Source organism: Opisthocomus hoazin, chromosome 21 (assembly GCF_030867145.1).
Source record: "Opisthocomus hoazin isolate bOpiHoa1 chromosome 21, bOpiHoa1.hap1, whole genome shotgun sequence".
Lineage (NCBI taxonomy): Eukaryota > Metazoa > Chordata > Aves > Opisthocomiformes > Opisthocomidae > Opisthocomus > Opisthocomus hoazin.
This window is the reverse complement of record NC_134434.1, coordinates 2,170,329-2,196,726: the sequence shown is the minus strand read 5'-3', so window position 1 is coordinate 2,196,726 and position 26,398 is coordinate 2,170,329. Positions and strand designations below refer to the sequence as shown.

Here is a 26,398-nt window from a genome sequence, read left to right as displayed (position 1 = left end):
GCCCTGCCGGCGTGCCAAGGATCAGACCTCAGGCAGGGGTCGTGTCGTGCTACTTCACTTATTTCTTAGATTATAAAATGTTTTACTTTAGTGGTGTATCAGGTAGCAGGTGGGAATCCTCACCTGCGAGCAGCAGAACAAATCCACGTCGGAGCATCGCTGGGTGCTCTCGCAGCAACGGACTGCAGATAAAGATTCGGGGAGGCTGCAGGGGTTGTGTCGCCCGCTGTACACAAATACTGACCGCGAGGTGAACCCCATGACGGGATGTGCAAGCTGGGAAAGGACAGGAGAAGCGTGGACAAAATAGCTGGCGGTCTCCGTGAAGAACGTAAGGCCAGGGCGGACACGCGTGGCTGACCCAGCTCACCTAGCCGTCTGCAGAGCCGCCAGTCCAGCAACATCAGCACTGGTGTCCTCACACCACCGATTCTGACAACCTGTTTTCTACTGCTGAGCCCATGTTTCGAACCGTAGATAAAACAAGATCAGTCTGGCCACAGGGCATTTGGGTTCCTTTCTTTTTGAGCAACCTCAGCTCAAAAATGTCACGGAATGACTCGGGAAGACACAAGGATAAGGCTTCTGGATTATGGCTTTATGATGCAGCTCCAGCCGCTGAGCTCCAAACGCCACCCCAGCCTTGCGCATCTTACCAGGCACCGTAAAATTGGTCACGAGTTTGCTTTATGAGCGTGAACTTGCTGCACGTGGCTAGTAAATGTAACACTTTCAGATATTTGAGTTAATCATTGAGGTGAGTTGGATAGCAGGAAAAATCTACCTTCCTGGGATGCGGAGTTAGGTGCAAGTGGAAGAGGATCTGTCCTCTTCCGCAGTATTTTGAGTTAAGGTACAAACACAACAGTAATGTCTGAGTAAAAACAGGAGGAGGGAATTATTAGTGGGACAAGCACTGACATAAGAGTGATTGGGGGGAGAACTCATCCAGTGGCACAACGGAACAGCTTCTCCAGAGGAAGGCAGCTCCAGATGCTAAATGAACAGTCAAGACCTTCAGCAGCCCCACAGCATTTATTAAACACTCTGACAAACGCCGGCAGGGGCTCCCAGTGCCCGAACGCTGACCACGTGTGCTTCAGGAGCAAGAAAACCAAGTCCTAAACTGGTATCTTCAGAGCTAGACTATTCCTGTCCTCGGATGCCAGTCCAGCTGGAGTGGTCCGTCCCAGCCGCTCCTTCCCATCCCTCCCTGTGTGTCGCAGGAGGCTCAGAGCATGCTGACCAGTCTAAAGCTTCCCACTTCTGCGGTAGGAATAACACTGATGAAGGTTTTATAAAGAACTGCTCCTTTGGGTAGACGACAGATCACTTCCCTGCTCTCGCTGCTGCGGGGAGGAGGTACATAGACCTCTTTCGTGTATCTCACGATCCCGTCCTCCAGGGCGTAGAGTGTCTTGTTACGGCCCATCCCCACCTGGAAGAGGATGAGGAACATTAGAAAGGAAAGGGTGGAGGTCCACCACTAAAGCAGATCCGATGGGTTGGTCTGCCTCGTTTGATACCCTGGCTTCAACAGCATCTGTTGCTTTGTCTTTTAAAATAAAAGAAAACCACACTACTTGCTTCCAGCAATCAGTATGCAACGGTGCTCATTGTAAGGGCGGAGACAGTGATTCCACCCGGAAGCACAAGCACCCAGTTAGGTGACAGAAGCGTTTTGGGATATCCATAACTTTCAGACCTTTCCTCAGTCACATGGGCACAGGTGTGACCCTGAGCAGGGTCTGTGAGTAAGGAATACCAGGTAAGGAGCGCCAATTTCAGGGTTACATAGAATACAGGGAAGAGCATTAAAAACCAGCTTGGGGGAGAGGAGGCACTGAATATGGGACTCTGTTGTGGGCTGCTCTTCTCTGAGAACCAAGGAAGAGAGAAAAAGCAACTTACGTGAGCTCCTGGATGCCAGCGTATCAACCGCTGCGTGGCCAGAATGTTGCCTGCGTGCACAAATGCACCTGCAACAGAGGGAGAGAGTCAGACTGCAGAGAAACGGAGCTCCCTGAAGCCCTGGCAGAACACAAATGGTTCCAGGACTTACAAAACCCAGCTTTCTGTGGGAATTTTCTAAGGAAAAATTACTTCAAATGCTAAAAGCATCTAAACAAAAAATGCTGTTAGAAGGAAATAAAAGGGCAATTGATAAGACTATGGCAAAAAGCAATTCTGGTCTTTGAAAAGATTACTTCGAGGGTACAAAGCGCTTTCTGGTTGCCGAAGGCATTTGTTTTATTACCTTCTACATCAATATGTTTTCATGAGCAAAGCCAATAATTATTAAGCACTCAGGTGCAAGAATCTGTACTTTGGCTTCTGCTAAGCCTCACAATTCTCCCCTTTGTAAACAGCTAAACTGCCCAGCTTTTCAACACAGCATGGGGGGAAAGTGCACTTCAGTTATTAGGTGTCCCACAGCGTACCCTCCTCCCAGGCGCTGCAGAGAGGCAAAGTTAGAATCAAAGTCTGTTTTCCGCAGGCAATTTCGGCTGGCCGCTCACGGGCCCGTCTGGGGGGAGGCCGACTCACCCTGCCCTTCCATCGGCTACCTTTGATCACGAGGTTTGGCTGAACCTCCCCTCTCCCTTCTCTTGGAATAGTGCCCTGGCCACCTCCTACTGAAATGGTCAACGACTGACACCTGTACCGGGGAGAAGCTGTGAAGAACCCGATGAAACACAAATTTGGACTCGGCAGATACTACCTACCTTCTACTTTTTTGAATCCATAGCGCTTCCCAGGGCTGCGGCCACCTAAATTTTTTGAGCTGCCCCCAGTTTTCTTAGAAGCACATCTGATGGCAACCAGGCTTGTTTGTGGAGTAGTTAGAACTGTGGTGGGAGCAAGAAAACAATGTCACCTGAGAACAACTAATACACATGCTTTCTTTTCTCAGATTTAAAGGGTATCAGTTGATACTGGCTGAAAAACTAAAGATAAAAGAAAGCTTCGATTGGAAAAAACCTACTTCCAAGATAAACCATAATTATACCACCATGGCCTAAGTGTCCTGCAGAGAGGCCACACGTCAAGTACTGCTGCTGCCCAGGGAGGAGGAAAACTCTCAGCAACGACGTTAAAGGACGTGCACAAATTCATGTTTCACCAAGGCCTTGTAAAAGGAGGTACAGGAGTTACTGGTTGCTCTGGATTGCGCTTGTGGTGCTTTGAGAAAAGACAAGTTGTGATCTCAGTTTCAGTTCCCCCTTTGATCGAATGGCATTTACATACATAGTAATATTTTGTAATCTTACAAATGAGAAGACTCCAATTCAGGACAATCTATAAACATACATAGAACTGCTGTCCAGAACGTACCAAGTAAAGCACTTGTGCAAATATTTGAGTTACAATCAGGACAAGTCAAGGAAAAAAAAAAATCAGTTGTTACAGTCACTAATTGTCTCTGAAACAGAAAATATCATTCACACTTCAAACTTCTTCCTTAAACAAAGACACTGACAGAAAACATACTGGTTTGCTTATCAAGAAAGCTGACCCTCTCATGAACCTCTCTCTGTCAAAATTGATTGAGATATAATTAGTTCTTTTAAAAAATCTCTTCAGTACCTCCTTTCATACAGTTAGCAGGCAAATCCAGTTTTTCTGAATCCCTCTATTTAGCCTCTTAAGCAGCAGGTTAGTGTGGAAGAGTGGTTATCATTAACATTTTTGTTTCCTTAACATGAGTAAAACCACTGGATTAATTTAATCTTAATTAAATTATCATAGATACACAGTGAGCTAGAAATATTGTTGAGAAAAGGGAAATTGATCTACAAACAACCATTAATTTCAGGAGCTTACTCATTAAGTAAAAGAAAGTCTCTGAGATTTGACAAGCTACAGGGAAGTAGGCAAAGGTGAACGAGAGTTACAGTTTCATATACACAGATTCTCAAAGTTATAGTCCAATTAACTTTTATAAAAAAAAAAACTCCAACAGGTTGATTCCATTTGGTGATGCATGAAAGAAGCTTGCTAACAAAAAAATGAACCTCAAGCATCAGACATGCAGGGAAAAGTGGTTATCTAGAGAAAACTAGAGAATTTGTAACTTGAAGTCATGCTGGAAATCAGTGGGAAAACTTCACAATTCTGATGTCCCACCAAAGAAATCACAAGGATATTTCTGCCTGTAACACTTCTAGATTTAAAAAAGGGATTTTTAAAGCCTCCTGACTATTGCACTGCGCAAGGAGAGAGCAGCACCTCTCGCTGTTTGGTCTCTACCTAGTGCACGTGAATAGTTTTTCCAAAGATTATTTTTTCACCATGAGGGCAGTCAAGCAGCAGCACAGAGAGGTTGTGCAGTCCCCATCCCTGGAGATTTTTGAGGTGAGAAGGGATGAAGTTCAACAAGGCCAAGGGCAAGGTCCTGCACCTGGGTCGGGGCAGTCCCAAGCCCAAATCCAGGCTGGGTGGAGAATGGAGTGAGAGCAGCCCTGCCAAGAAGGACTTGGGGGTGCTGGCGGATGAAAAGCTGGACACGATCTGGCAATGTGCGCTGCAGCCCAGCAGGCCAACCGTCTCCTGGGCTGCATCCCCAGCAGCGTGGGCACAGGGCGAGGGAGAGGATTCTGCCCCACTCTGGTGAGAGCCTGGCGGGGGTGTGTGTCCAGCTCTGGAGCCCTCAGCACAGGACAGACACGGACCTGTTGGAGCGGGGCCGGAGGAGGCCCCAGCAATGATCCGAGGGCTGGAGCACCTCTGCTGTGAGGAAAGGCTGGGAGAGCTGGGGCTGTCCAGCCTGAGGAAGAGAAGGCTGCGGGGACAGCTTCGAGCAGCCTGCCAATACCTGAAGGGGCTGTCAGAGAGCTGGAGAGGGACTTTTTACAGGGGTGTGGAGTGATAGGACAAGGGGTGGTGGCTTCAAGGTGACAAAGGGCAGAGTGAGATGAGACAGGAGAAGGAAGTTCTTTCCAGTGAGGCTGGTGAGGCCCCAGCCCAGGCTGCCCAGAGAAGCTGTGGCTGTCCCCTCCCTGGCAGTGGCCAAGGCCAGGCCAGCCGGGGCTTTGAGCAGCCTGGGCTGGTGGAAGGGGTCCCTGGCCGTGGCAGGGGGTTGGAGCTCGGTGATCTCTAAGGTCCCTTCCAACCCAAACCATTCTGTGATCAAACCTTCAGCACCTCGGCCCCGCGTCAGAGCTGACCCTGCCTTCAGCAGGTCACACTACAAACCGCAGGGCCCCTCCCGGCACGAACGATCCCGCGACGCGGCGGCGCTGGGGCCTGAAACCCTCCCGTTTCACCGCCTCAGCCGGGCCGCGGCCCCTGAGGCAGAGGCCTCGAGCTTACCGACAGGGACCTCCCCTAGGGCAGCCCCTCCCCGCCTCAGCCTCCCGCCCCACGGCCGCACTCCCTCCACCCGCGCAGGGCCGGAGGTAGCAGGTCACCCCTCACTCACGCAGCCGCCCGAGCGCCGCCATTTTGTCCGGCGCCTCTTCCTCTTCCGGTGAGAGCGCGGGGGCGGCGCGCGCCTTCGGGCCAATCGCCGTCCGCGCGCGCTTCTCCTCAGAGCGCGGCTTTTGCTCTCCTGCCTCGCGCTTTTACCTCAGGGGAAGGCGGGATGGACGGGGGCTGCTCCGGGTCTGAGGAGAGCGATGAGGAGGAGCTGCCGACCTTAGCCTCCCTGCTGCAGTTGTCGCCGCCGCTGTCGCCGCCGCCCGGCGGGTTGGACCACACGCCGCCCTCGTCCCCCGCTTCCAAGCCGGGGAGGGCGGAGGTGGTTATGGTGAGCAGCGGGAGCGGAGAGGAAGAGGAAGAGAAGGAGGTGGAGGAGGAGGAGGAGGAGGAGGTCGTCGTCGTCCCTCTGCCCGAGAGGCTCAAGAGGAGGGTGGAAGCAAAGAGGCAGGCGGCTTTTGAGCCTCCCCAGACGGGCAGTGGGGACGGAGAAGGCGGATCTGGCCTTTGTGCTAGCGCCGACCTGCTGGCACCTGGCAGCGGATGGCCGCAGGGAGCCCTGGCGTCGTCTGGAGAAGTGTCTTGTGGCAGCCAAAATGGCAGGTGTGCTGAGAGGACCGCCTTGTGCCCACTGCCAGCCTTTCAGCCCGAGTCCGCAGAACAGCCTGGTAGGCCCCTGGCAGGCAGTGCAAGCCCAGAAACATCCGCCCCTCCCAAGAAGACAAAATACAGTCAGAAGAAAAGCAAGGCAATCTCCCAGGCTGCGTGGCAGAGTAGGAAGAAGCAAGAAGCAGGGAGGAGGCAGCAGGAGCAGGAAAAAGAGAGGAAGAGGGCCCTTGCCAAGATGCTGAAAGCTCAGCGGCCAGGGGAGTGCCAGAAATACATAACGGTGGTGTTAGATCCAGGTACTTGTCCTCACAGCCTGCATCTGCCTTATACTGACTGTCAGTTCTTGCTGTGGAGGCCTGACCCGTGCACCGATTTCAGTCCTTTTACAGGTAGAAGGTGGTGAACAGATCCTTAGTGCTTTGCAGGCGAAGAATTATTCCTGTGTGGTTGAGAGTCAGGCTGTTCCCTGCAGCATCACCTGGAGGAGAAAGACTGTGTCATCTCAGGTGTGCGAGCAAAATCTTGATGTTCTTGCCCTTTTTCTTCCTCTGTTATTTGCATTCATTAGTAACTGTATTTAGCAACCCAAGTAAACACCCTCTAATCTTCTCCCTGCCTCAGAGGTCTGAGTGGGAGCAGCAGTTTGAGTGAGTCAATTATAAACAGACTGTTGGTCTAGCTGTTTGTTTTCGTTTCTGGACAGTTGGAAGAAGGAGATGAATGGACAGAAGAACAAAATGTCCTGATTCTGCTTCGCCTGGAGGAGTTTTTGTCCATGGTTCGCAACTACAAACAAGTGAGAATGCTTACGACTTTTGTGCTCGAACATGCCTTGCTGTGAGGGTGGTGTTTGTCGTCCCTCATGCTGACAAACACCCTGTCATGGCAGGAAGGTTTTGATGTGGCATGGAGCCATGGTTTCCGTCAACCAGAAATCTGGTTTTAGAAGCCATTAATGAATCAAACACAATGGGGTTGTATAATGCAAAGTTCTGACAAGCTGTCTTTCCTAGTTACAATTTTTCAGATTTTTTTTAAGAGATAACTTTGTCAGATGAAGTGGGATTATTTTTTTTTTTAATTTTAATTTTTTATTTCTTTCTGCCATAACTTTATACTAACCAAGTATTGCTTGCTTGCCCCTGAAGAGCTGTGTGAACAGATTTTTTCATCTGCAGACCCAGCTGCAGAATCGGAGCATAGATTGCTGGGCTTGTGTGTATAACTCAGAATAGTTTAACTCCTTTCTTCTGTTGATCATTGCAGGAGTCCCAGGGCTGCAAAGAAGGACAGGAGGAGACCCTGCAGAGCTTTGTAGCTTATGTGATGGAGAAAATGCCTGGGAAAATTCTGGCACTGGCAGTAGCTGAAGTAGAAAATTATTTCAGGTTAAACTTTCTTCCCTCCAAACGTTTCTGTTGTCTCTGGCCTTGAAAAGTACCGTAGGTGATTACATTAATTCCTTCTAGCAAAGACTGGAGGGTAAGAGGTGTTCCCACCCAGAGCTGCTCCACTCTTTGTTATATAGAAACAGAAGGAAAGGTCCATCCAGCCTGTCACCACAGTGACCAATGGCAAATACCTGGGGAAGAACGTGAACTCCCAGTCTTTGCTCTTCTTAGGTCTCTCGGAGTTCAGTCAAAAAACAGATTGCGACAGGCAGCAGCAAGTGGAAACCAAGAAGAGGAACAGGGAAAACGGAGAAACAAGAAAGTTAAGGATTCTGGCCTGGAGATAACCAGAATGGACGTGGAAGAAGTGAGTACCTTTAAAACAGGCACGCAGCGATCGTCTCTTGTAAGCCGTTGTTTGATCATTTGACCCAGTCACACACTAGTCCATGTGTCTGTGGACAGAGCTCTTTGGGTGCAGTTCCCCACTGCTCGGGTACACGGGCTGACATATCTCGTTCACCTTGGTTCTGATGTCAGCCTCGGTTAGCTTCTCTCGCCCGTCGTGGCCTGCTGGCAAAGCACATCAGTGCTGCTCCGGGCAGGGTGGCCTACGTGTAACGAGAGCCTGGTACTGAGGAGCTGCGGCAGCTGAAATGGCGCTAAACTGATATTAACTGGCAGGAGACAGGCTGCCTTGAATTAACCTTTCTCAAAATGGGGAGAGAGCGGGTGTTCTTGTCTTATAGCAAGTTGTTATGACCCTTTTTTCGTTTCAGACGAGAGTGGGGTTTGATGTGAGAAGATGAATTGTTCCATTTATTGTTTCCAATGATGTTTACAGGCCTTGGTGGATCTGCAGCTGAGCAAACAAGTTCCAGTCGGCTTTTATGAGAGCTGGGAGGAGCTTGGAGAGTATGCCACCATGTTCACAAAAGCTGTAGCTGAAGCACCGTTCAAGTGAGTAAGCAGAGGAGGTTGGGTCATATCTTTGGAGGGGCTGCACTTTCACAGCTGCTGGGAGGGAACAGCAGGTATGCGGCTGTACCTCAGTATAATGATTTTTAAAGGAGCAGGTGACAGAGCAGCTGCTAAGGCAGCTCCTTCAACAGAGTGTTAGGTCTTGGAGACTGGTGTCCTGCCAGGGGAGGGGTGAGCACAGACCCTGGTTTCATGCTGGGGTCTTGACGTCAAGGAAAGCTCTGGTTTTAGGAGTGGGGAGGGAATGCCAGTAGCACTGGGCTCTTACAGCACCAGCTTTTCTTCTTCAGTATGCAACAAAGAGAGATGTTACTGAGAGTGAACCATTTTGCTGTTGCCATTGATGAGGAAGGACAGCAGCATGTTGCACAGCGATAGCTAAGAAAGCCATCTTGTGCAGTCTCACACAATCCTAGCATTCTTATCACAGCAGCTGCTGTGTTTTACACCTCAGCCACGAGAAGAAATGAGGTGTCGTTAAAAATGACATGTAAAAGTGTTTTATTATGGTTGACAGAAAGTGAATTCTTGTTTACCACTTTGTATGCACGTTGGCGTGTGTCAGGATTGCTCCCAAATACAGGATTGTTTCTTTTCAGTAGGAAATCTGGGTCTTAAACAAGGAGATTGGTAATGCACATAAAGCAAATAGGGTCGAATTTTTAGCATTTGTTTTGATGCCAGCGGTGTCTATAACAGCACGGGGTGAGAAATGGTTCTCTGTCTCTGGCTATGTGACAACAGATGCAGGGACAGGATTTTCTTCATAGCCTCATTGTATGATTTTCTTTCCCATCCTTTGTTCTCCGTAGGCGAGAGCGAGAGAAGACGGGGTTCTCCTTCTACTTAGAGGGGTATTGCAGAGGGGTGAAAGTCGATCGTTCCGGCAAGGGTCTTTTGGAAGTTTGGAAGAGGCAGATACAACAATTTAACCGGGTCAGCTTCGAGATGGCTGAGGCTATTGTGTCTGCGTACCCGTCTCCTCAGCTTCTGAACCAGGTAAGGGTGCCTCGGGAACAGCGAGCATTGTGTGCAGACAGTGGACCAGTGTAAGGAGTGGAAAAAATCATCTAGTTGATATTAGATTTGACACAATGATTCTGTGTGAGCTGTTTAGTAAGGCAGTGAAGGAACCGATTGCTTGGCACCCCTTGCTCTGGCTTTACAGAGCTGACTACTGAGGGAGCAGTATTGGTTCTGCATCGGCCTCTAAGAGTGAGATCTGGGGACAGAACAGGTGAAAAATGAGTGTGCGTTGTGAAAGGGTAGAGCAGCCACAGGTGCATAGCTTTGATTATTTTTTTGAGCCACGGATGCAAATGGATGATACCGTTGTTCCTTTTAGGCCTATAGCAGATGCTCCTCGGAGCAGGAGCGGGAGAACATGCTGGCTAACATCGCTGTGCACCGCGGTGACGGCGTGACAGCCACTTCCCGGCGGATCGGGCCAGAAGTCTCCCGACGAATCTACGTGCAGATGACTTCCCACGATCCTGATCTCTACTTGGATTTCATGGGGTGAAATTTCACGCCAGGGAACGAGGATTTTACTGTTTGTCTGGTTTAAGTATTTGGCCTCCTTCGGGGAAGCAGTGTTTCGATAACAGAGTTATTGATCCTAGTTTAAAGAGATAAAACATATTTAGACTTTATTGTAGCAGAAGAAGGTTCGATAAAATTGCTGAATGGCTGGAGATTACACAAGAAAGATGGTGAACATCTTCCGTAAGAGCGTGAGTTGGACACAGCTTACAGTACTGATAGTTCCTTTTATTTGTCTTCCTAGAAAATAAATTAATGTTGTATAATAAGAATGATCTTTGCTTCTTAACATTCTGTCTTGAATATAGACAGGCATGTCATCTGTTGAAAGGAATACTTTGTACCGCTATCCTAAACTACAAGTTCTGTTCTCTCTCTCCAGCGAGAAAAATCCTAATGCTAAAAGCAACGTGGTGCTGCCCCGCCAGCACCTGCTCCGGTGAGGTGGAAGAGCTTTAGCTCATGAAACAGACTCTCGGTTTTCCACTGTGGCAGATGGGAATGAGTAAGACTAATTTTCAGGCATAAATTTAGATTGCCCTGATTCAGTCTCCAGACAGTTTAATCTATAGAGGGTCTTGAAATCTGATTATATGCGCTGGAATTATGAGGTCTAAACAGTTGGCAAAAAAAGCTTTCTTTTAATTAGATTGGGGAACATGCTCGCTTGTCCACGAAGCCATTAGCACTTGCGTGCACACACGGACAGTTGAGGTCCTCCTGACAGCAGCACTTACTGAGATGAGTGCTGGGAGCAAATTAAACTGCACCCAGCGCGTGGAAGTTACCCTTTGGAACCGCCCTGCCTCGAATGGAAACCCCCCACCCGCTATGCTGGCTTCAGGCCCTTGCCCGGCCAGCAGCGCGCTGCCGAGCTGAACGGATAAATCTTATTAGCCTGGCATTGTGAATTTAAGCAGCACTCTCCTAGATGGGAAAGGAGCAGATGCCTGCCAGGCGCTGGCAGGAACGTCTGCAGGGAAAACATTGCTTTGAATGTTGTTTGCCGTGTTTCCGAACATTTCTAGGTAGTAAGCAAGGACCTTTTAAGGACTGTGATGCGTTAGATACCAAAAGCAAAGCCTAAAGCTGCTTCAAGGAAGCTTAGAAAACACAGATACTGCCAAGCCTGAGACAGGCAGCCTTTCCTTCCTTCTATGTGATATTCATGCTGTCGCTTTTCTCCATGTGGTGCTTCGGGAACCACAGTCTTATCACTAGGTTACCAAAAGGTGAAGGCTTTCTGCTTTGATGATGGCCTTGGTATGAAATGCTATAGATTGTTTCCTCAGGGCACTGCTCTTATCAGCAATAATCCCAGGCGTGAGAGGGAGCGATTCTGGTGACTAACGCAGGCATGGCTCTGTGGAGCCTGTGGCATGGGCATTTTCTGAAACCCGCACTTAGAACATTCTGTGTACACTCATTTGAGTACTCACAAAGCCCTTAAGGATATGACAACCTTCTGTTTGGTTTTCTCTTTAAGGAAATTATAAATAATTCATAAGCCTTTGCAGAGGTGAATTTTCTTGTCTAGGTACAAAGCACCCAACCTCCCAGCCTCCCCAACGGCCCCAAGGCGAAGCCCTTCTCTGCCCGCCCGCCTCAGCGTGCGAGGCTGCCAGAGCAGGCCGGCAACTCGCTGCTGCCTGCCCGTGGGTCTCAGACACCTCTCTCTGTCTGCCGACACAAACCCAGCCCGCAGACTGGCCAGAGGCCCTTCCGAAGCTGCAGCCGCTTTGTTGGCACTACCTGGGTAAAATTAATGTACTTGGAAATAATTTTTGGCTGTTTCTAAAAGACTCGATTAAAATTAAAACTGCATTAGCAACATAAACATCCAGTTTAGACAAATTGCTGCGAAAACTGTTGTATTGAAAATTTTCAGCTCCTTCCAATAGTACATCAGCTTCTTGGCTCCAACACACGGACGCACAGCCATCCTACACACTTGTAATTGGTCCTGGAATAGGCCTTAATGTATTATTCCCATACAGTCACATCACCGATTTTAGCACGAACAGAAATGAGAGCAAGGAATGGATATGCATTAAAAGCCTTCCACCTCCCGGACAGAGCTATGGCTACCTAGACGACGCAAGGGCTGGGTTTTTCCACTCCTACAGATTGGCAGCTTTCTGTATCTCACAATCTAGGTAAAAATCCCTTGGAGGTAAGAAGCGTTAACGAGCTTAGGTCAACGTGGGCAAATAAGGGGTGTTACAGGCCAACTGCGAAACATGCACAGCAAAGATGATCAGAACAGTAACTCTGCTCTGCGCGGAGGGGACCAGCAAACCAATGCTGACTGATCAAAAGCAGTTTCATCAGAACACAATTCCATAGGAATTCTGGCGGCGTAGATGGTGGAGGGAGACGCTGACGAAGCAAGTGCCCGTCCAGGACAATCACTGCTGCGAGTTCTGTTGTAGCACATTTTGCAGGGTTTTGTGGTTTTGCAGAGCGGCTACCACGTCCTCGTAGAGAGTGTTCACGCTGATGCAGAGAGGTTGATGTTTCAGCTCTGTCAGCTTGCAGGCGGCCAGCGTACAGAGGACGCCCAGCAGCACGAAGAGCAGGACCCTCAGCACCGACCGCGACCAGGAGTGCTTGTGCCGGGGTGGCTGAGGCGGACGAGAACCGGAGGCGGGCTCTGTAACGAGAACGTTTACAAGACAGAGAACGTGAGGGATTAATCAAACATCTTTAACGTCAGTCTACGTTCAGAAACGAGCTGTTCAGGTAAGACACATTCGCCTGCGCTGTGGTTGTCTTTTGTCACGAATTTTCATCACTTAACTCTGGTTAATAAATAGACGCGCAGGGTCTACCCGTTTAGGATGAAAAGCTTCAGATTTAGTTCATGGGCAGCAGTGAACAGGGTGTAAAGCACCTCTGTGTTTTGCACATATAATTATATTAATATATATTTATATATAATTAATATTAAAAATAAATGAGTGGAGGGAAGTTCTTCGCAGGAGCAGCTGAAGAACTTTCGACTCCTGTAGCTCAGCAGTTCCCCGGGAACACCGATGACGGGGAAGAGCGCACAGCAGCAGAGCTCGTTAGAAGTCCTGCGGGTTTTCCCCCGCCACTCCCACCATCTCCCAGTACCTGGGCTGCATAAAAGCAAATCTGGCAGCATCAAAGTGAGATGAAGACGAAATCTGAAGCAATCCCGCCCACAATGGATACTACTCACTTCGGGTCTGCACATTTTCCTTTTTAGTTTTCTTTTCCATCTCCTGTTTTGCAGCTTTCTGAGCATCGTACTCCCGTCTCCTGCGCTCCTTTTCTTCTGCCTTCTCTCGCTTCCTCAGTTCCCTCTCTTGAGCCTCCTTTGCTCGCTGTTCTGCTTCACGCTTCTTCTCCATTTCTGGGGATAACAGGAAGGTTTTTTTCCTTTTATGTAAAGAGTTGTCATTGCCGCTTGCTTTATTACCTGCTTATCTGTTCCCAGTTGGAATGAGGAAACAAATCAACTATCCTCTTTTTTTTTTTTTTTTTAATATTACATACCTTTCATTTTGCTCCCTCAGAATTAGGCTTCCCTTAAAATAAATTCTGTGCTTTTCTTTCATTTTTGTATAGGTAACGCACAGCGCATTCCACCTAAAGACCTAACTATTATTCAGGCAAGAAATCGCATAGTTATCCCCAACTGTCTTTCTCCCTCCAGCCCTTCTACCCTGCCACTCCCAGCGTCCTCAGGATTCTGATAGCTGCGAGTGTTTGTTAGATGGCAATCAGTAAGTCCGGGCATGTAAGAGGGATCAAGACCAGTCCTCAGCAGACAGCACGTGAGGGATTTTTGTGCTTACCTCGCTCTGCTTGGAGCTTCCGTTGCCGCTGTCGATCCTGCTCAGACTGGATCGCTTTCATGTGCTGCAGTACCTTTGAGGTCCAAGAAAACAACCTGAGGTCTCTGCAGGAGACTGGTTGCACAGTCAGTTCCGAACAGAACAGCCGGAGCGCAGCTGAGGACAGCCAGCTGGAGCTGACCACCAACCCTGACTTACCCCTACAGGGACAGCCCTGCAGAGAGCTCGCACCTTCCCGCAGGAATCTTTGCGGTTTAGCAACAGATCTTTCCATTAAAAACCAAACGGGCCAGACTGGTGCTGGCCGATACAGAGATCACAGAACCCTTCTGTGTATGTGAGCCTATAGTTTGCCAGAGGCTCTCCAGAGATTTTTGTCCTCTGGACTATAAGCCTAGACATGGATTATTTTGTCTGATTATGCCTCCACTTTCTTGGTAACCAGCACTTAGTCCTCTCTCGACCCCGCTAATGGCAGAGGATCCTACTCAGCCCAGTGTTTGCTCTCTACAGGCATAGAAGCGGTGAAGCCAGTGCAGAGAACCTGCACCTCACTGGCTGAAGAAACTTCAAACCGCTGCAGCAGCTGCCCAGCTTGCTAAGCAAACAAGAGGAAGAACCACCACCGACAAAGCCAAGTAAGGAAAAAAAGAATAAAAGCAGGTTCCTTACCTTGACAGCAGCCTGTTTACACTGCTTCTCATCCAGACAGTCTCCTGCTACTTTAGCTAGGACAGGATCCAGGGGATTGTCCTTCAGATCCAGCCACTTCAGGTTCTGCAGAAAGGAACGATAAAGGGGAGGCAGTTGAGAGCACAGTAGTCTTGTGATTATTGAAGTGAACCAAATCAGAAGCAAAGAATTATTTAGTTTTCACATGAATGAAACAGGTCCAGAAAACAAGCGGAGAGCTTGGGCAGAGGCGCTTTCGATAGATGCGAGATAATCTCCAGTGAGCTGCGGTGCAGAGCCAGCTGAGTTTTGGAATGGGCAGTCAGCAGGACGGATGCTTTACCAGAGAAACCAACTTGAGAAGGATCACAAGACCTTGGGCCGAATCCCAAAGCTTTACGTAACTGCCCAGCAAACAGTTTTACCTTGAGCTGTGCAAAGCTGACTGGCAGGGTGACTAAACGGTTGTTCAGCAGGTCCAGGTGCTGCAGATTGACCAGGCGCCCAAAGTCCAAGGGCAGCTGTTGAAGCCGGTTTTTACTCAAATCCAGTTTCACCAGATGCATCAAACTGCAGAAGTCCGACTAAAACCCAAACACAGACAAAACCCAGAAAAAGCCTGTCAGGACCTTTACGAAGGAACCTCAGTGGGGAGTATGTGGAGATCGCCTCCACCTTCCGTCAACCACAAACCCTTAAATTACTACAGAACTGTGACGGAGGAAAATTCACTCTCCTCCTCTGCCTCCGCAGATGGAGGCGGGAAACAGTGGCACAGGCAAGACAGACTGACAGACAAGGTGACGTGCGGCGATACAACCGAAACAGCACCCAGTCACCACTGCTGATGAAACCGGTCTGCGTTGACGCAGGGCTCCTCTGGCAGGGAGACGCTGCAACCTCCACGCAGCACCAACCTTTGCTGTCACCAGGACTGACCCGTCACTGACAGCGGCCAGCCAGCCGCCCCAGCAAGGGGAAAGCGCCAGGTCCACACCTCCCCGTGATCGCTTACCGAAGCACTAGCTCCCTCGTCTCAATGTTGCCCAGCGCCCACCCCACAGAGGCTCTCTAGCCCCTTACCGGCAAGGAAAGGAGGTTGTTACAGGACAAGTCCAACACCGTAGCTTTCGGAAGAGCGGCCTGGAAGAGAAACAAAGCACTGAATCGCCACCGCGCTACCCCGAACCCTTCTGACATCTGCGGTTTCTCCCGCGTCCGTCTGTCCGTCCCCCCTCCGCGGCCACGTCATATCGCGACTGATTCCTGGCTCTCACGGCGGTGCTTAGCCCGAGACAGAGGTGAGCAGCGGCGGCTGAGAGGCCAACGGGACGCGAAACCCTCGGCTCCGCCGCCTGAAATCCCCGCGGGCCCGGTCACGAACACCGCCAGCACATCTGGCTCCCCGGCGCACATCTGGCTCCCCGGCGCAGCCCCCCCCCCGGGACCAAGCCGGCTCCCGGGGCTGCGGCCCCGGCCCCGGCCCCGTCCCCGCCGGGCGGCCCGGGCGCTCACCAGCTCCCGGACCGGCACCTCGTTCAGGTCGCAGAGGCTCAGGTCCAGCTCGTTGCCGTCCAGCTTGTCCTTCAGGCTCAGCCCCTTCCCGCCGCCCCGCGACATGGCCGCCGGGGTGCTCCCAGCACCGAGGGGACGCGGGCGGCGGCAGCGCGGCCCGGCCCCGGCCCCGCCACCCACTTCCGCGGCCACGTCCGCGGCCACGTCCGCGCGGGGCCGAGCGCGCCCCCTGCCGGCCCGGAGCGGAGCACAGCCCGGCAGCGGCACCGGCAGCGCTTGGCCCCCCCCCGCGCCCCTGCGGGCCGCAGCCCGGTTTTCCACCGCCCCCGGCCCCCCGGGCGAGGCTGCCAGCAGTGCTGCGGCCTTCGGCGGGACGCGGCCCCTCGGGTGGGGGAGGCTCACCCCCAGACGTCCCACCGCCCCGCGAGAAACCAGCGCCGCAGAGACCGGTAATCCCGGTACGAACACAGAAACCGAGTAATCTACGCGTGGTTTTACAACAGTGGGCTCCACGGCTTCGATCCGGGGTTGGGCTCCGCGGCGAGGGCGGTGAACCCCCGTTTCGCTGGGCTCTCACACCGAGATGCTTCTCTTCACAGGGGGGAATTCGCAGTTAACGTTCCCGCTCCGATGCACGGGCTCAGCGCTGCCGGAGCAGAGCGCGCTCGCGTGCTGCCTGACCCGCCGTTGGGAAACTCAGTGCGAGGGAGAAGGAGCCTGGGGCAGAGCCAAATTAGTATTACCCGGTAACGGGATTACAGTGAGTACTAACCTTGAATCTCCTGACCCCTGTGCAAATCGCGCTGTCACCCTGCAAAGATGGTTTAACCACGCCAGCACATCTACCCCGTGGATGCCCCGGAGATCTGCTCAGCACAGAGGTACCCGAGACCACAGGAGTCTCTGAGCAAAGGCACCCCAAAACAGCAAACAAGGGATTTGCCTCAGAAAGCACAACAAAATGTGCCTGAGGTTAACGCGCTCTCCTCCAGGAGGTTATAGACGTTTCTCAGAGCAGGTTATTGTTCCTCCAGGTTTCTCGGAGCAGGTTATTGTTCCTCCAAAGCCGAGCTGAAATGACAGAGCCCTCGTTTGAGAAAAGAGTTCTAGTTATGCAAGAACTTCTCCCATCCCTCAGCCTTTCACAAGGAGGTTTGGAGGGCGCGGAAGGGCCCGAGGATGACCAGCTCCAGGGACGGGTGAGGACACCTCGCGTCGCCACATCTCCCAGCACGGACACCAAGGGAGACAACTGATCGCCCGAGCCCTGCAGTACCCCGAGGCAGCGAGGGGCTCACCCAAGGAGCCGTTCAGCTGCACAGCCCCCTGCTCCCTTCCCCAGACTCACAGTCCTGCTCCCGAGGGCAAAACCTGGAGAGGCTTTGGGGGGACCCCAGCAAGACCCTCTGCATGGCTGGAAAAGGCCTTTGTCCGCGCAGTGCTGCAGGGACGGAAATCGGCGCTGCTGGGCTTGGGGTTTGCACGAGTCCAAGAGCCTTGGGCTCTCAGTGGAAGGAAACAAAGGTGTAGATCAGTTACAAAACCTGCCTCCTTATCTGGGATTAACTTGAAGGCAGATTTTAAAATCTTCATTAGAAAGAAATGGTATCTTACTTACAGGCATGTGAAGTGTTACTGGTTCAGGCTGCCTTCAGTTGGACAATCTCAAACAAATGCCCCGAATGTCAAGGTCACATTAACTTCTGCAGAAGTCTTGGTTTAATACCTAACTGGGAATCACCTTGTAGGTTGTGATCGGAACGTGGGAAGACCAAACAGAAAGTCAGCTTTATTTTTATTTATTAAAGGTGAGGGGGTTTTGGCTCACAGACTTTTTTTTTCCACTGTGGTTATACAACACTGAGCATACTCTGATGCTCCTGCAGCACAGACAAAGATGATTGCTCCGTGCTGTGCTGAAACAGTGAAAGGACAACTTCTGTCCACAAACGTTGTACGGCCTTACATCACCTGCAGGGAAGCGTAATCTCACCTAGCTACTGATTTCAGCGGGACTGACGTGTAAATAGAGCTCCTGTGCATGCCTAAAAGGACTTCAGACCCACCTGAGACAGACAAACCGTAACACGGGGCACATCCATGTACTCTGCTAGAACGTTAGTGAGGAGAAGGGAGCAGGAGCTGCTGAGGGAAAAGGGATGAACACTGTCAATCTAATCCCAATCTTACTGTCACCCTGGGGGCATGAGGTACCCACGCCAGCCAGGGGCTGGAGACCCTTCCCAGACCCTCGGCAGATCTCTGGCCTGCCTCGCCCCATGTCCCCTCTGCAGCCACGGTCAACTTTTCACATTTCAAAGACAAAAATCTCCCTTCCTGTACCAAAGAAAACATTGTCACTGCTGCCACCAATCAAACACCTCGTGAACAAGATGCACATTGAGGAAAACCCTTCCTGCTTCTAAAACCAAGCACCTACCACCGGAGGTCTGGTTGTAGTTAGCATTTTACTACGCGGCTGCGTTGTGAGCATCTTTATGGCTTTGGTGTCTGAGATTCACCCATTCTGAGGATAACAGCCATGCCCTCGACCGTCAGCGCCGTTGTGCTCGACGTGGTGCAGACACGCTGTGTCCAGACACGCCGCACCCCAGCTGCCACCCGGGCAGAGCTGCAGAGCGGCAGCCGGCAGTCACCCAGTGGGTCAGCGGCTGAGCCAGGACCAGCCCGTGCCTCCGGCCAGCACCAACAGCTCTGCTCGGTTAGTGCCCGGACGGTATTTACCCCAGCCCTTATTAGGGTTAATTAGCTTCTGAATTAGCTTCTGGCCGTTGCTGAGGGCAATGCCTGGAAAGGCTGTCAGTCATTTCACGTGGGGAGCGATGCGTGTCACCTCTCCAGCACCAGTGCCAGTGCGGCGGAGCAGCACAGCTCCCGTGGCCGGGCGCTCGGCAGAGCTCCGCTCCGCAGGGCTCCTCGCTGGGTGCCTGCCCGAGCCCCTGCCCTTGGGGGGGGAATGCCAGCCTGCCCGGCTCCGGAGCAGCTCTGCCGTCCCTAGCCGGCCCCTCTTCCCCCCCCTCCCGGCGGGGTACAGGCAGCCAGGGAGTGCTGTTAGCGAGGTGGTGTCTGCGATAACTCATTAAGTGAATAGGGCTGGAAATCAATTAATGACTCACGGGGCTCAGGCACCAAGCAACACAGACGGTGATAAGCAGGGGCTAGAGGTGTTGGGTGCCTTGTGCCGAAGTCCATGGTGGCTGGGGTGCGGGGCTCACTTGGGGTGCACGGAAGGGCCAGGGCCGGGGTGTGGGGCTCATTTGGGGTGCACGGAAGGGCCAGGGTCGGGGCGTAGGGCTCATTTGGGGTGCACGCAAGTGCCAGGGCCGGGGTGTAGCCGGGGTGTGGGGCTCATTTGGGGTACACAGAAGGGCCAGGGTCGGGGTGTGGGGTTCATCTGGGGTGCACAGAAGGGCCAGGGTCAGGGTATAACTAGGGGGTGGGGTTCATGTGGTGAACACAGAAGGGGCAGGGTCGCGGTGTAGCCGGGGTGTGGGGCTCATTTGGGGTGCACGGAGGGCTGGGGCCGGGCGGAAGGCAGCTGGTGGGGCGGGGGGGGCAGGGGGATGAAGGCGCAGCGTGGGGCCGTGGGCAGGAACCCGGCAGAGGACGGGGACGGTGCCCTGCGGGGCTCTGCTCTGCCAGCCGTGTCCCGGGGGGGGTCCCGAGCCCCCGCACCCCCCAGCCCGCCCCGCCGCCCGCTCTCCGCGTCCCCGGCCCGGCGGGCGCTGCCTCCTGGCCGGGGCGCGGGGCCGGGGCGGGCCGCGGAACGCACCGCCCCCGCGTAACCAGCGCCGGGCCGGGCTCCCGGGGCTGCCGCCGGCGCAGCCATGGCCACGGCGCGGCTGGCAGCGGTGCCCCGCCGCGGGCTGCCCCTCCTGCGCCGGGCGGGCGGGCGGTGGGGGGCCCCGGCGAGCAGGTACGGGCGGGGCCGCGGGGAGGGGGCTGCGGGGACGGGCTGGAGGGGCAGGGGGCCGTGGGTGAGAGGGGATGGGGCCTGTAGGGTATGGAGGGCTGTGGGGTCAAGGGATGAGGGGCTATAGGGGACGGGGGTCTGTGGATGAGAAGGGATGGCGGCCGTGGGAACAAGGGACAGGGGGCTTTGGGGGCACGGGGCCGTGGATGAGAGGGAATGGGGGCTGTGGGGAGAAGGGATGGGGGGCTTTTGGGGGCAGGGGGCTGTGGGAACCAGGGACAGGGGGCTGTGGGTGAGAGGGGATGGGGGCTGTGGGGAGAAGGGACAGGGGGGTCTGGGTGAGAGGGGATGGGGGCTGTGAGGAGGAGGGACGGGGGGCTTTGGGGACAGGGGGCTGTGGATGAGAGGGGATGGGGGCTGTAGGTTATGGAGGGCTGTAGGAACAAGGGACGGGGGCTTTGGGGACAGGGGGCCGTGGATGAGAGGGGATGGGGGCTGTAGGTTATGGAGGGCTGTAGGAACAAGGGACGGGGGCTTTGGGGACAGGGGGCCGTGGATGAGAGGGGATGGGGGCTGTAGGTTATGGAGGGCTTGTGGGAACAAGGGACGGGGGGCTTTGGAGGCAGGGGGCTGTGGATGAGAGGGGATGGAGGTCTGTGGGGGCAGAGAATGAGAGTTCTGCAGGGCACAGAGGTTGTAGGGGACAGGGCTGGGGGCTGTAGGGGACGGAGGCCGTGTGTGGCAGATGGCGGGGGCTGCAGGCAGCGGCAGAGCGCTGTGTTTGTCCGGCCAGGTGGGTGGCCACAGGCAGGGAGGCAGGTTCAGCCAGAGGTTTCGCTCTCAGTGTGTGTTGCTGTCCCTTGGCTCCCCTAAAGCCCCTCCAAAGCGGCAGAGGACAGGCTGTGTCCCCTGGGTCTGCCCCCGTGGGTGGGCTGGGGGCCGGGACGAGCCCGCACAGCGTTCAGAGCGATGTGAAATTGTGACCGGGGCTGAACTTTTTTTGTGCAGCAGCTCCATCGTGATTGCAGTAACGTGAAATGTGTCCAACAGCCTCTCCATCCTCCTTCGGCGCTCTGACGTGCGGGGTTCACGGGGCAGTGTCCCCGTCCCCCTGTGCTGGGGCAGTGGGGGGGCACTGGGGTGCCAGCAGGTCCAGGGCACCGAGGGGCTCTGGGGTTCGGGGGGGTCACGCCAGCCCTTTGCCTTGCTTTTCTTCAACCCTGTCTCTTGGATGAAGTTTGTGGGAAAGAGCAGCGAGAGGAAGGCAACTGGCTTTGGGCAAGGCTGTACGGATCAGGTGATATTCGGAGCGTCACACGCACTGGGAGGCACGGCTTGCAGGGAGCGACGCCGAGAGCCGTGGGGAGCAGCCCTTGTTTTCCCACCCAAAGGGTCCCAGTGTTGCTTTTCATCTGGGTTGAGCTTTGGAGTGGCTGGAGCCAGGATTGCTGTCTTGGAATCTGTGCTTAGGAAGTGAGATCAGAAGGGGACCACAGCAGAGTTCACTGCAGTTTGGACTCCTGCCCAGAAGTGAAACTGAGGGGCAGGAACACAAAGCGCTCAGAGGAAACGACTGCGTATTTAGAGGCGTAAACTCTTTCTAGTAACGTTATAAAAAAGCTTGTTAAATTCTAGTGTTAAGCAGTGTTTATCCTTTTGGCAGGAAGAGTGCAGGAGGGAGAGGGGCGCAGTGGGAAATGTCACCAAAAAGTCTGCTGCAGTGGGAGCCTGAAAGCTCTGGGCACTTGATCCTTTCCCAAACAAAAGCAAACAAAAAAAAAAGTAACGAGAACTTGGTTAACTCTTTAGTCAACAGGGTTCTTCTAAAGAGTAAAGAAGAGATAAGGGCAGAACAGAGTTAACTTCCACCACCCTTTTATTGCAGTTGTGTTATGTGAGCTCTTGCTCTGGGGGGGGGAGTAGTTCCTGGTAAGCGTCCCTGAACAAAAGAGCCGGCTGGGAGAAGCCTCTGCCAGTGTGACCTCTGCAGTCAGGACAGTTCCCGAGCCCTGGGAGGCCAGGGCCTTCCATCCACGTGCAGAGGGGGTGGCACCACGGGTCGGGTCGATGTCCTTCACGGCTGCGAAGCGAGAGCTTGCCTCTGTGCTCGTACGGGACAGGAGGGTACACCAATGCCCCTGCCTTGTCTGCCTCTCTTGGCCCTTCTGAGAAGTTCTGTAGAGGCTGGTGAAGGGTTAAAAGTGAAGAATGAAGCGGTTATCTTATATCAACGACTCTAAAATGTCAGTTGGGGCTATTCAGAGATAAATACAAATAGTCAGTGGAGAGTGCTTGCCTCAGTCTGCTGGTTTCTGCTCACGCCGTCAGCAGGAGTGCTTTTGGGGTCTGCCAGCATTCGGCTGCTTGCCCGAGGCGGGAGGGGGCTGAGTTTTTCCTGGGTCTCTGACGTTTCTCTGTTGAGTTGCTCTGCTGGACTCCAGGGTCGCGGAGTATTGCAGGAGCTGCCGAGTGCAGAGGCTGGCTCGTTTGCAGGCACCACAGGCTGTCTTGCTGCTGGAATGTGTTGCCAACAGAAGGCATGCACCCTCTGAGAGCAGCGTTTCACAGTCTGTGCGGAGACCCAAGAGCAAGCGGAGTTTTATTTGCTCTCTTCCAGCTGAGGCAGCGAAATGAGAGCTGCTGTAAGATCAGACCATCAGACCATTGGTCTTGTTTTTTCTCCAGCAGTAGCAGATGCTTCATAGGAAGAGGTGGAGGGTGAATAACTTGTTTTCTGTAGCAAAGACGAACAAAAAGATTATTTCTAAATCCTTTGGACCCTTTGTTTATAGAGGTCTCTTGATAAGTGCTTTCAGATCAGATATACACACTGGCTGTTGGCTGTAGGCAGTAGGGAGATGTCCCTACGTTTCTTCCTGCGTGCTGCCACTGACAGTGAATGTGTTGTGTATCTGCCTTGTTCCTCCGTTCCCAGCCCCCAGTGCTTCCAGCAGCCTCCTGTGTTTTATCCCGCACCTTTCACTGGTGCCACGGCCGGGAGAAAAGTGACAGAGAAATGCCGAAGCACATGCGAATGTCAGGGCAGATTTCAGGGAGCTCAAACTAGATGACAGCTGTGATTTTTGCTTTCCTTAATGTGTTTGAGGAAACCACGTGAGCAAGTGCTTTGAGAGGAAGTAGTGACTCTGGGTTATCACCATGAGATATCCTAAGCCCTGATTTCAAAGCTGCTGATGCTTTCATTTGAAGGCGTGAATGCTTGGGACCTTTGAGAGCAAGCTGTGTGTGTTTTCACACCGTGAAGGGAACCAGCAGGGCCTTCACAATGTTTTGGACTGCGGGGCATTATAAAGACGTCTTTTACTGCTCTTTGATGCCCTTTCATCCCCATGTTTGGGGTTAGGGAGGAAGCCGTAGCCGTGAAGGCTGGAGATGGAACTGTCATTTGGCTCTGGCTTAGCACCCTTTTGCATTTGGTGTGAAAATCTGATTCCCGTGAGGTCAGCGAAACCCTTTGGCTCTTCAGGCCTGGAAAAAATTGAGAGTAAGACCAGAAAGCGCGGTCTGCCTGGGGCTTTGCCAAGACATGACAGTGTAAAATATCACCCTTTTTGTTAGCGATGCAGGGTTGTGCAAGTACCTCTGGAACATCGACTGCAGGAAGCAGGAGACTGTTTCAACTGGACAGTTTGGATTTTGATTGAATTTTCTCACAACCTGAGTTTTCTAATAATTTTTCCTCCCCTCTCCAGTCTCCTTTTGTTGGTGGGCTTTTGTTTATTTGCTTTTCAGTCATGTGATAGAAGAATGTGTTGGACCAAATTTTTTTACCAATTAGTTCCTGGGGTGGTGTGCCCAGAGGAGCTGTGCAATCCACAAAATGCTTCTGTTTGCTTGCTCCCACTCCAGCCCAGCGCAGAGCCGGCTTCGCTCCCCGCGGCCACGGAGATGGTGCTTGGGGAAAGGGCTCTTGCGCAACGCGGTCAGCAGCTGCTGCCCGGCCGCTCCGGCCCTTCTCGGCCTGCCCTCTCTGTGCCCCGGCTGGCAGAGAGCAGCGGAGTGTTTAAGGACAGGCTCCGCTGAAAATGGAAGCGACTTGGCTTTAGAGAGATGTGAGCGTGGTTGTTTCCATTAAACTCTTCTGCCAACGGCCTGCGATCTCCTCATCTCCTCGCCGGCCCGAGCTGCGCGTCTGAGACCACCCTACGGCGATGGGCAGTGGCTTCACCGCTCGCCGTTGTGGCTTTTACTGCTTCCCACACCCTTCCCTTGGGCTAGGCAGAGCGTTTTCAACCTTTGTTTTATATAACCTATATTTATAAGGGCTTTTCTTCCACAGCACTCTCTTTCATCTCCTGGTTTATCTACATGCCTTGCCTAGGAGCTTTCAAACAATGAAAGCGTTCGGGTTAGCACTTGTCCTCCCTCCTCCTCCTGCTCGGGCAGCCCTTACAGCCCTGATGTGAGTTGCCCAAGAGCTCTGCCAGGAGGGACATCCCAACCGGGGTCAGTGGGAGTTGCACAACCCTCCCTCTGCTGAAATGCATCAGGGAAAGAGGGTTAGGCTGTCTGCTCCGCTCGCAGAGCAAAACTTCCCTCCGGAGGTAAAATCGTGGTGGGTGCTTGAAGCTGAACTCCGCCCCGCAGAGGGTGTAGCTTCATGCTGGGTTTTGTTTCTCGTGGGCAGGAAAACAAGTCTCTGGGGGATCATAGCACCCAGTCTTTGCAGAATGTCGATCCTGTAACGAATGGGGGAAAATCTGAGTTCAGGCCGATCTGTTTTTCCTCTCTAGGGCAGAGATCCCCCCCGTTATACACTGAATCTGCAAAGGCAGGGCATTGCCTCTGAGCTACGAACCCCACCAGTGTCACTTAACCCTGTCCTTCCTGGTCATCTCCTAAGGTGGGAATGGAGGAGCTGAGAGCATGGAGAGCGGCAGGGAAGCAGTGAGGAGGGACAGAGAAATTGGGGGCTGCCCGGGGAGGAGGGCAGTGTGGCGGGGGGTGGCTGCTGGGGTAGAGGGAGGCTGGGGGCAGGAGAAGGTGGAGAGAGAAACGGGCATGAACTGCAGCGCTTGGATGGTCAGGAGCTGCGCTTTGAGGGGTTGATTAGACCTCAGTGAAAGCCTTAATGATTTTTAAATTCTTTTTCCTACCGCCCTGCTCACATCTTCCCATTGCTGCCTCTCCTACCTTTGGTCCCTCTCCAGCCTGGCCTCCAGCACAGTGTCTCCATGCTCCTCTCAAGGACCCTATCATGCGTTCCTGCCCAGGTGCTGCTCTGCTGAAACACCTCCCTGCTCTCCTCCCATCCTGTGTTTGCAGTGGGTGTAGGCTCCTCCACCCTGTGAGCCTGCTGTGCTATTGCCCTGGCAGTTCTCACCCCTTGTCTCACTGGTAGTTCCTTGATTTATTGGTGGTGCCTTCAGCACTATGAACTCTTCACAGTCTATCTGACAGAGATAGCAGAGCATGTCCAGCCAGCTTGCTGTTGTATACAGGGACCATGACTTTGTAACGAAGCTCAACTTCTTTGAACTCTTGTAAACAGTTTTTATTCTGCAGGGTTAGACTCTCCTCTGCAGACGCTTTTGGCTACTGATAAAATGACAGATCTCTGACTTAAATTTTAACTTGTCGTCTGCTTTTTCCAGCAGAGTGAAGCCAGTCAGGGCAATTTCCCTACAATTTAGTTGTGTTCCTGCCAAGTTATTTGCACTATTTAATGTTGCAGAAAGACCCAAACTGGTTGCCGTCGCTTAGCAAAGTCCATAATCTATCCAGATATTCTGAAAGGTCCAGATAGTTTTCACCCCAGGTGAATGACTGTAGGACCAGGCTGTGCCCAGTCTGCAGGGCTGGTGCAGGCTCCTTCCCCATCACGAGCAGGGTCCGGGTTTCCAGGGGAGGAGTGGAGGCTCTGCCTGTGCTGTGAAAATTGTACTGATGGATTATATTAAAAAATATGCTCTTCTCCTTTTCTTTCACAGTGCCCTGCACACAGGCGTGCCCTTTGCCTCCCATAGGGTGACCAACAGCTATGTCCAGGGGACCATAAACGTCCCTCTGCTCACCAAAACCGTGGGCCAGTGCCTGGAGGAGACCGTCGAGCGGTTTCCTGACCGCGATGCCTTGGTCTTCTGCCGAGATGGGGTTCGGAAGACGTTTGCTCAGTTCAAAGAGGAGGTGAGTGCCTGGTTCGCCCCACAGAGAGCCCGGCCATGTGCATAACAGCAGCAGCAGGCGGGATGGGGTAATGGAAAACGGTTTTATCGCTCAGCTCGGGAGTGAGGTGTGTGCTGTGTGGATCCTCATCGTGGCCCTGAGCAGAGGGTAAACACCCAATGGGCGTGTGCTGCCTTTGTCTTCCATAGAGTCTCGAGATCAAAGGGAGAAGGCAGCATAAGTAAAATGCTTGCTGAATGTCCCAGAATGAACTTTCATACTTAAAAATAATCACCCTTATCTGGTGTGCTGTGGGCTGAGTCGTGGTGGTTTTCCCCACTGGAGAAGGCTCCAGCTCTTATATTAGTCACTCTGCTCTGACTGTC

General features: G+C 52.9%; 4 protein-coding genes across 6 annotated transcripts in view; 2 read left to right on the top strand and 2 right to left on the bottom strand.

Annotated features, from left to right (window-relative positions):
* Nucleotides 1–1,016: 1,016 nt before the first annotated feature.
* Nucleotides 1,017–5,530, bottom strand: MRPL27 (mitochondrial ribosomal protein L27). The gene is made up of 4 exons (XM_075440853.1): nt 5,423–5,530; nt 2,727–2,849; nt 1,912–1,979; nt 1,017–1,438 (listed from the first exon to the last, which is right to left on the bottom strand). Exons 1-4 carry the CDS (start codon nt 5,442–5,444, stop codon nt 1,232–1,234), a joined length of 420 nt encoding a protein of 139 aa, XP_075296968.1. The 5' UTR covers nt 5,445–5,530; the 3' UTR covers nt 1,017–1,231.
* EME1 (essential meiotic structure-specific endonuclease 1) lies at nt 5,490–10,490 on the top strand. The gene is made up of 8 exons (XM_075440849.1): nt 5,490–6,323; nt 6,406–6,533; nt 6,731–6,823; nt 7,294–7,415; nt 7,650–7,785; nt 8,263–8,378; nt 9,212–9,398; nt 9,745–10,490. The coding sequence occupies exons 1-8, from the start codon at nt 5,585–5,587 to the stop codon at nt 9,919–9,921; spliced, it is 1,698 nt and encodes a 565-aa protein (XP_075296964.1). The 5' UTR covers nt 5,490–5,584; the 3' UTR covers nt 9,922–10,490.
* Nucleotides 10,491–11,795: 1,305 nt separating this feature from the next.
* Nucleotides 11,796–16,569, bottom strand: LRRC59 (leucine rich repeat containing 59). Of its 3 annotated transcripts, none has more exons than XM_075440852.1 (7): nt 16,451–16,569; nt 15,521–15,580; nt 14,863–15,021; nt 14,438–14,542; nt 13,766–13,838; nt 13,147–13,320; nt 11,796–12,594 (listed from the first exon to the last, which is right to left on the bottom strand). In XM_075440852.1, exons 3-7 carry the CDS (start codon nt 15,001–15,003, stop codon nt 12,350–12,352), a joined length of 738 nt encoding a protein of 245 aa, XP_075296967.1. In that variant the 5' UTR covers nt 15,004–15,021; nt 15,521–15,580; nt 16,451–16,569; the 3' UTR covers nt 11,796–12,349. The 3 variants fall into 3 exon arrangements, with proteins under 3 accessions (XP_075296967.1, XP_075296965.1, XP_075296966.1); XM_075440850.1 differs by lacking the exon at nt 16,451–16,569 and adding an exon at nt 15,953–16,138; XM_075440851.1 differs by lacking the exon at nt 16,451–16,569 and adding an exon at nt 15,971–16,138.
* A 3,222-nt stretch (nt 16,570–19,791) lies between these two features.
* The window catches only part of ACSF2 (acyl-CoA synthetase family member 2), a 38,539-nt gene continuing 31,932 nt past the window's right edge, over nt 19,792–26,398 (top strand). The window contains exons 1-2 of the mRNA XM_075440848.1: nt 19,792–19,889; nt 25,838–26,033. Of these exons, the coding sequence (XP_075296963.1) occupies nt 19,801–19,889; nt 25,838–26,033 (285 nt within the window). The 5' untranslated portion in view covers nt 19,792–19,800. The remainder of the gene's footprint in view (nt 19,890–25,837; nt 26,034–26,398) is intronic.